The 8,463-nt window shown below is 42.9% G+C and overlaps 1 protein-coding gene across 2 annotated transcripts; it reads left to right on the top strand.

Annotated features, from left to right (window-relative positions):
- The first annotated feature begins 217 nt into the window (after positions 1-217).
- On the top strand, positions 218-8,240 carry LOC124871437 (gap junction gamma-1 protein-like). Of its 2 annotated transcripts, none has more exons than XM_047370711.1 (3): positions 218-427; positions 4,836-6,012; positions 6,095-8,240. In XM_047370711.1, exons 2-3 carry the CDS (start codon positions 4,872-4,874, stop codon positions 6,106-6,108), a joined length of 1,155 nt encoding a protein of 384 aa, XP_047226667.1. In that variant the 5' UTR covers positions 218-427; positions 4,836-4,871; the 3' UTR covers positions 6,109-8,240. The 2 variants fall into 2 exon arrangements, with proteins under 2 accessions (XP_047226667.1, XP_047226666.1); XM_047370710.1 differs by having other exon boundaries at positions 219-385.
- Positions 8,241-8,463: the final 223 nt, after the last annotated feature.

Below are 8,463 nucleotides of genomic sequence, written 5' to 3'. Positions count from 1 at the left end.
ATAGAAATAATAAAAAACACACACACACATTACGCATCAAGCATGTCTCTCCAATCACTGCTCTCAGATGCGGTGTGCAGCGAATGAGTGTAAAGGCGGCCCTGAAGATTGCATCAGGAAAAGCTGCAGCCTCCTTCTTGGCAGTCGGTCGTCTGCGCAGACAAGGGGGTGGGGTGCGCGGCTCAAACTGGGAGGAGAAAAAGGGGATTTAGGAATATTCTTTGTCCTCGCCCAGCAGTTCAACCAGCACCACTGGAGAAGCAGTAGTCTCCTCAAAGGAGAAGGAGAAAAAAACAACCCAAGGGCCTGATATTTGATGCAAAGGGTTTCATTTCCAGAGATTAAACAGAAGACAACTTTCAGGATACCAGAAGACATTTTGAAGGTAAAAACATCCCACAAAGAAAACGCGTCGGCAGCATCACCGGTTAGCTCTTCTTTTATCAAACGCTTCTGTCACTTTACTTTTTATCTCTTTGTTTCAGGATCTGTTTGTAAAACTAGTTTTTAAACCATATATCCTGGAAAAGTGAACAGAATCGAATTAATGGGTCGTTTTAACGTCAGTTTAAGTTTAGGCGCACAAGCTGATGGGAGGTAGCGCTAATTAAAACCTCGAAATCACCCGTAATACTTCAAACTACCGCTATTTAGCGGCGTATTCGCAACGAAATGGGCTCAATTAGATCAACGTGTGGCGGCTTATAATGCGTGGTGCTGGGTCATGGTATTTTATTATAATGGGAGAATCTACTGGAGTCGTTTTCACATTTCTCTCTCCTTTTAGGGTCACCCTTCCCTTAACACATTTGCTGTAATTCTGCGCCATTGGCGCATAAAGTTTGTCCGTTTGTCAATCTGACGCATTGATGATCCGGTCTCCCTCCGGATCCTGCGTGGTTCCGCCGTGACGCCGTTTGCCACGAGGATGGTTTTTTATTTTTTTTGGCCCCGCGTTCCCCGCAAATGGGATTAGTTTCCAGTCCACGTTCCGCTGCTTCATGTTTGAAATGCTTGGGTTTGTTAAAACCCAGCCCTGCGTCTGGTTCTGTTTTCTGGTTCCGTCGCTTATCTGAGAGCGTCTTGTGTTTTTTCAGGGCGGATGGTTTGGCGCACATTCCTTCAGAGCTTTCCTGTAGTTTTTTAGTTTTAATTATTCTGAAGGCTCTCTCCCACCCCCGGAGGCTAAAGGGGTGGGGTATATAAGGGTGAACTTTGACCCCTTCTCCCAGATGTTGGAGCCACAAAGCTTCTCTGTTCTGCAGAGTGGAGAATAACCTCCACTGCTTGGAAACACTCTAAAAACTGCCAAGTATCCCATATATGCCCACATTACCTCAGTGCAGATGACTCGTATTCAGAGTGAATTTAGGGTAGAATTAAGACGTTCCTGCTAAACATGGAGGCATAAATGAACTGTTGCTCCAGCATCGGCCTCCAAGTTATATAAAAATAAACAGTTTCTACAGTTAACTTCAAGGTAAAACAAATGGTAGCCTACTTACAAATAAAAGAGCACAAGACAGTCAAATAAGAACAGGCAGAATAGTAAAATGTAACAGAAATGCCAATATTAAAAATGTGTTCAGCAGAACAGAGACTGAGGGCTGAAGAGTTTCAGGGTTCACAACTACAAAAAGGCCAGGTTCCTTTTAGTTTTTAGTTTGGAGCATGCAGAAGTCCCTGATCTGCTGTCCTGTACTGGTGGTGACATACTGGCGTAAAAGTTCTGAGATTTATAATGGCAGAACTGGGCCGATGTAACAAGATCAACAAGGTGCAACATTGGAGTGCCTATAGGACTGGGTTAAAGGCTTTGGCAGCTGTGTTTTGGACCAGCTGCAGATTATTATACTGCAAAAAATAAATATGGAATTACCTTATTTATGCTGGATGAGATAAAAAAAAAAAATGAATAACTATTTCCATCTATAGTTCAGTTTCTCAATGTCCCTGAACTGAAAAGGAAAGAAGCAACATTCGTTATATCTGGTTCAAAAGTTAGACAACATCTGGTGTCACTGCCAGGTTTTTCATGGTGGGTAAAAAGAATGAGGCTACTTAACCCAGCGGTCAGTAATCTAAGCGACCGAGTTGACTGGGGCATGGATAAGAGTCTGTCTTTATTGTATTCTTATGCAGGTAGAGAAAAATGTTGTCCAATATTTCATTAGTTTTTTTCAAATACCAATAGGGAGAAAATATAAAGTTTGTTAAAGAATATAAAGCACAAACAAAATGGAGCCAAGAACAAAACTCAGCAGAACCCCATGTTTAAGTAACACACGCTGACCTAGGATTTGTATTTACAAAAAAACATTCCTGAATCCAGTGTGATGAAGCAGGACAGCATCACATACATGTAGAATAGCGGTTCTTAAGGACTGGAACTAAAACAAAACGGCTCTACAACACAGTCCGACACCCAACCCAGCACGGGTATTGGACTGCACATTTACCGACCCAATCTGTTGTATTTGTAACACAACTGGGCCTCCAACAATTGTGTTGTGCAAACAGAACAAGTTGTAAATGTTGGAAAAACTCTTTAGTCACGCACACCAAGAAACTGTGGCTCTAGTCCAAACGTTACCTTTTGGAAGAGAACTGCAATTCTAGGGTTAATGGAGCCACCGGGCAGTTCTCTTCAAAAAGGTATTGACATTAAAGTTTGGACCAGAGCCACAGTTGTTTGTTGTTCAAGTTAAATCTGAACTGATGTATTTACAGCAGACATGTTCTTCAGGAGGAACACAAACGTAACAAGGATTCAGCTAATTTTTCTGTAGGAATGCAGATAAAGAATTTGGTTAGGATCAGTTGCTGTTAGCATTACTGCAACTGATCCTCCTGCAACAGTAGAGTGTGTGATTTAAGAGGCTGGTGAAAACATCCAAAATAGGAGCTTTAGCTAAAAATGATGGTAAAACCAAAATGACATTCTTTTAAAAACCAATGGATTTTTTTTTTTTTTTTTTGTAGATGTGGGTGGGATCTCAAAACTGGCAGCAAAACATCTGTTACAACATCAGGATCAGTTCTGGTGTCTCATCTAGTTGAAGGAATCCGCCAGAATCTGGTTTACCATTGCACCCATTCATAAAGCTGAGGCAGATGTTTTCGATTTTGTTTTTTCCTCTCTGATCTTCAACAGCAGAAGATCTACTATATGTTTGTTCAGGCTTTTTAAAAAATGTTAAACAGATGCAGGAACGTGTCACCAAGAGCAAAGATTACAGGAGAAACAAAACAGCTCTGGGTCATTTTTTTGGCCCCTTTTCCAATTCCTACATTGATTTGGCGCTGGTACGACTACTGTCTGGACCTATGACATTTACCTTGTTTTATACATAGTTCTGTTTCTCTTGGGCGGGCATTTAAAGAATCATGGAGATAAACATCCGGGAGTGGAAAAACAGCTCTACTCTAAATAAATTTAGATTACAAATTGAACTATCTGGCAGCAGAAGACACCATTTTGTACCTAAAAAGGTATAAAATAATGATTGGGTGAAATGACGAGAGTCTAATTCGAAGTAGACTCTTTGCCTGGATGTGTAAATCACCCGTATCTGTCGTTAGGGTGTGACTGTCGGTATGCAGGTTGCAGGTGAACACAGGCAGCGATCCAAAGATGACTGATGGTTAGTGATGCTTTCGAAAGAAACACCCAAAAACAAATGGAACTGGTAGATAATGATGATGTTTGCCCGTCCAGATCAACAGGTCTGCATAGGTTGGATTTGATGAAAAGAAGACAAGCCCTATCATCTTTGAGGTAAATAAAATGTCACTTCTAAACGTTTTTAAATGCTGAAAGAGCTGAAAAATCATTTGGTAAACTAAGAGACACTTATCTAAAGTGCTCGAAAATAATAAAAAGGCCAACAAGCCAAACTGGGTGTGAATGCAGAATGATAAAATAAACTGAGCAGACTTACAGAAACACAGGGATTTGGTTTTCTTTTACTTTTAACTGTAATAGAAAAGTTCTGCATCACTTTGGTCTTGTTGGGAAGCAAATAAATCCATTTTTGAGGCCAACGAGCTTATAGATCACTGTAGCGACTTGAAACTCAAACTGAAATTGGTCACATCAATGAGATGGAACGCTATGTTGGTGGATTAGACGTCTATAATTTTACCAGTGGCTAAGTTCAGTGCTGTTTTCTCATCCTAACGTCCATGTGGCTGCTTGTGCTAAACTACACTGTTTGGTTTCCTAAAGGAGATCAAGACTCACCAGAAGTTGGTTAGTTAGATGCTGTGAAACCACAAGAGCATTTTATTCATTGTGAGAGATAGTTAAACTTTAACCAACAGCATCTGGACGCGACTCAGTGTGTGTGTGGGAATGTCTTGGAGAACTGACAGTTTTGTGAGACAGACACTGGAAAATTCCACAACAAACGGCTCACTCAGAGATAGCAGCCCTAAATATGGGAACATGATTAGGATCTTTACTTTCTTTGAATATAAAACGGGAATTGCTGTAGAAAGCTAGAACTTTGCCCCTTTGCTTGTGAGCTGCAGTGTTATGGTTGGATGGTTTGCTGATATCAAGGCTTTTTCGGAGATCTTTGCCTGAGCATGTTCTCATCAAAGTTGCAGGGAAACATCGAGACATGTTTGGTTATGGTTTAGCTCCACCCTGTGGGTGTTGGTTGTAATGCAGTCAGGTTTTAAAATTGACGTGAACACAATTTGTAACTTACTGCTTTCTGTAAAGAGATGTAGAGATGTGTTTTCTAGTGTCTTACAATCATAATTTTTCAGGCCTCAGTTTTGGTGGAAAAGTTAAAGTTTATTTTCCTTCTTGTTTTCTCTCTGCACAGGTAACTTCCTGATAACTTCCTTCATCCTGCAGCAAAATGAGCTGGAGCTTCCTCACTCGTCTGCTGGATGAGATTTCCAATCACTCGACCTTTGTGGGCAAGATCTGGCTCACCCTCCTCATTGTGTTCCGGATCGTGCTGACGGCGGTCGGCGGCGAGTCCATCTACTATGATGAACAGAGTAAATTTGTGTGCAACACGCAGCAGCCTGGGTGTGAGAACGTTTGCTATGATGCGTTTGCACCTCTTTCGCACATTCGATTCTGGGTGTTTCAGGTGATCATGATCACCACGCCCACCATCATGTACCTCGGGTTCGCCATGCACAAAATCGCTCGCATGGACGACGATGACTACAAGCTCCAGGGCAAGAAGGGGATGCCAATGGTTAAGCGTGGAGTCAACAGGGATTACGAAGAGGCAGAGAATAATGGGGAGGAGGATCCCATGATCACGGAGGAGATCGAGCCAGATAAGAAGGAAGTTGCAAGCAAGCCAACAGAAAAGCACGACGGCCGGCGTCGCATCAAGAGAGATGGGCTGATGAAGGTCTATGTCTTTCAGCTGCTAGCGCGCGCCATCTTCGAGGTGTCGTTTCTGTTCGGGCAGTACATCCTCTACGGGCTGGAGGTGGCGCCATCCTACGTGTGCACCCGCTCTCCTTGCCCACACACGGTGGATTGTTTCGTGTCACGTCCTACTGAGAAGACCACCTTCCTGCTCATCATGTATGCTGTCAGCGCTCTGTGCCTGTTCTTCACCATGCTGGAGATCCTTCATCTTGGTGTCAGCGGGATTCGGGACTGTCTCTGCAGGCCGCGGCCTCGCCCTACCCCGCGCCACCCGGCCCTGGCCAGCCAGGGAACCTCGATATGCCGCCAGCCCTCGGCACCTCCAGGTTACCACAATGCTCTAAAGAAGGACCCGTCTGGAAAAACGGGCTTCAGGGATAACCTCGGAGACTCGGGCCGTGAGTCCATTGGTGATGAGGCATCGTCTCGGGAGCTGGAGAGGCTGCGCAGACACCTGAAACTGGCTCAGCAGCACCTGGATTTGGCGTACCAGAACGAGGAAAACAGCCCGTCCCGCAGCAGCAGCCCAGAGTCCAACGGCACTGCAGCGGAGCAGAACAGACTAAACTTTGCCCAGGAGAAACAGAGCAGCACCTGTGACAAAGGTAAGCTACTTCTCCGCCCACTCTCGTGAACTTTAGCTTTCATCCAAGCAAAATGATCAAGCCGCCATAAATGTCTTCACAGGTCTGCGTGCATAACTTAAGACAAGCAGTGAGGACAGAAAGGGAAAGGATTGACTTGCTTGAGGTGGGTGAAGAGCCAAAGCCTTCCACTGTTACATCCCACTGTGGTGTCATCTCAACTCAGCAGAACTGCACACGGCAGACCCAAAGTGCTTATTATCTGCCGGCGTGCAACAAAACTGGTAAAGGTTGACATGTACATCTCCCTCAGGGCAGCTAATGTTTAGATACTATATGGATATTTTATTATGAAACTTGTCATTTCTATCTTTTTATTGTTGTGGTCTGTGTAAATCTCAAGTTGGCCTTAGACTTGTACTGGAATTTTGTTAAGGAAGGGCCAAGCCAGTCGTTTTGTAACTTTTGTACTTTATGAGAATGAGTTGGGTGATTGTAGAAGCGAACAAAAGGTTGAACAGGGCGCCTCAAATCAAAGACAGGTACTGGGAGTTATCTTATGAAGACTGTACAAGATGTTGATCGTCACACAAGGGCTCCTCTCAAGTGTCTACTTTTCTTTTTGTCTTCAACAATAAGTGTTGGTCCTGATCCGATCAGCCTTTCCACTCTTGGAACACGTGGCCTGTATTGTGAAAATATGGTTCTGTTTCTTTACACATGGTCAGTTTTAGGCCATCTTTGAAACATTCCCTCAGTACTTCTTTACATTATTTTAGATTAAAGTGAAACTTCTGAACAAATGATCAAACTCCTTCCTTCTTCAGGCTTTGGTGTGTTGATTTATAGCGTAGATTATTTGGGTTCCTGTGCTGTGAAATTTCAGCACAGGAACCTGTTTTTTTTTTTGTTTTTTTTTCTGAAGGTCTGGATTAGTACAAAAAAGGAAAATAAGAATTTGGAAATTTTCCTTGTTTACTTGTGCGCTACCTCCCTTGTATCCATCTTTCCTTTCTTTCCTGTGCCCTTACTAGTTTCCCTCTGATGTTGATGCCTTTCCATCCTTGTGTCCCTTCATCTGCCCTCATGTCCTTCTATCATTCACTCTTTCCTTTCATTTTCCTTCTGTGTCCTGTGCTCTTTGCGTCATAGCGCCGTCACTCCTGTCCTATGTGTTTGTGTTCCCCCTTCCTTCCTTGATTCCTATCTTCCCACTTTTCATGTTTTTTAGCTGGCTCCATAGTTAAAGCCCTAGCCACTAAAGAACTATTTGCCATAACTTCACAATGAACTTTAGTACTTCGAACATGAAGAACTGAGACGTCTGTGACGTGAGAAAGAAGCCTGGATATGCGTGTTTTTCTGAGTTAGATCCACTTTGCATCCGTATCTGCTTGTTTTTCCGTTTGCTTTGCTATCACTCCTGTCCTTCTGTTTGGTTTTTCTACCGTGTGTCCCTCCTTCTTATACCCTTTGTGTTCTTCCTTCCTTGAGAAGGAAGAACACAGCTTGGAGCTGTGTTTGTTGTGCTGCTCTGTATGATCCCAGTCACGGTGAAGGAATCTTGAGCTGTGAACCTTCTTCCCAGTACAGGCCTCTCATTGGTAACTGGAACACTTGAGGTGCCTTTGTCCAAAGGAATAAACAAACCTGGGTAATGCTTGAAATATCAGAACCATGTTACTCTTGATATTGCCATGTGTTGTTTGAAAATGTTTGAAACTGTTGTTTTTGGATTCTGAGTATTGTTGTTGTTTATTTTAAAGGAATGACGTTCACTACTGTCTCCGCCCCCCTGGGCCGGATTCTGAGTGAACCCTTGCATTCTCACAGCTGTTGGGTTCAGTTTAAAAGATAAAGTGCAGCAGTTTTAGGGGGTTTTAAACCGCTTGGTGAACCTGTTGCTTCTTTTATTCGGTACATGTTATATGTGACAACAAAATGTTTACTTCTGCAGCACCTGCTTGTTCAGTTTTCTGTTTAATAATAGAAGCTGCGTGCCACGTTCCATCATAAGTGCTGATTTCTGGAGCTTGATGTTCCAGGCCTGAAAGGATGGTTGCAAACAAACTGCTACAATGTGAATTTATTTTTGGATTGCACCAACTTGTTGTATTCAGATTCATAACCACCGTGCCATTAGTACACCATAAATGTTATATTTTTTGACCAACTTTTTTGTATGTTTTTATACATTTTGTATTGACTAGTACTTTGTGGTTTTTAAAATAAACTTTTTTGTACAATCATTTTTTCAGTGTTGGTAGTTGTTTCGATGGGGGGGGGGTGGTCAGGGGCTGGGAGCAAAACATTTACACGTGTAAAACTGAGTGGTTTTCAGTTTGAATGAGTCCATTTGAAGAACTGTAACCATCAGGAGAAGTTTAATATGGAACTGTGTTGAAACCATAACAGCAGCCAGCCTCCTCGTGGACCTGTGGGAAAACATCTGCCTGTCTTCAAGTAGACAAC

Source organism: Girardinichthys multiradiatus, chromosome 7 (genome assembly GCF_021462225.1).
Source record: "Girardinichthys multiradiatus isolate DD_20200921_A chromosome 7, DD_fGirMul_XY1, whole genome shotgun sequence".
NCBI lineage: Eukaryota > Metazoa > Chordata > Actinopteri > Cyprinodontiformes > Goodeidae > Girardinichthys > Girardinichthys multiradiatus.
This window is presented reverse-complemented; position numbering and strand designations above follow the sequence as displayed.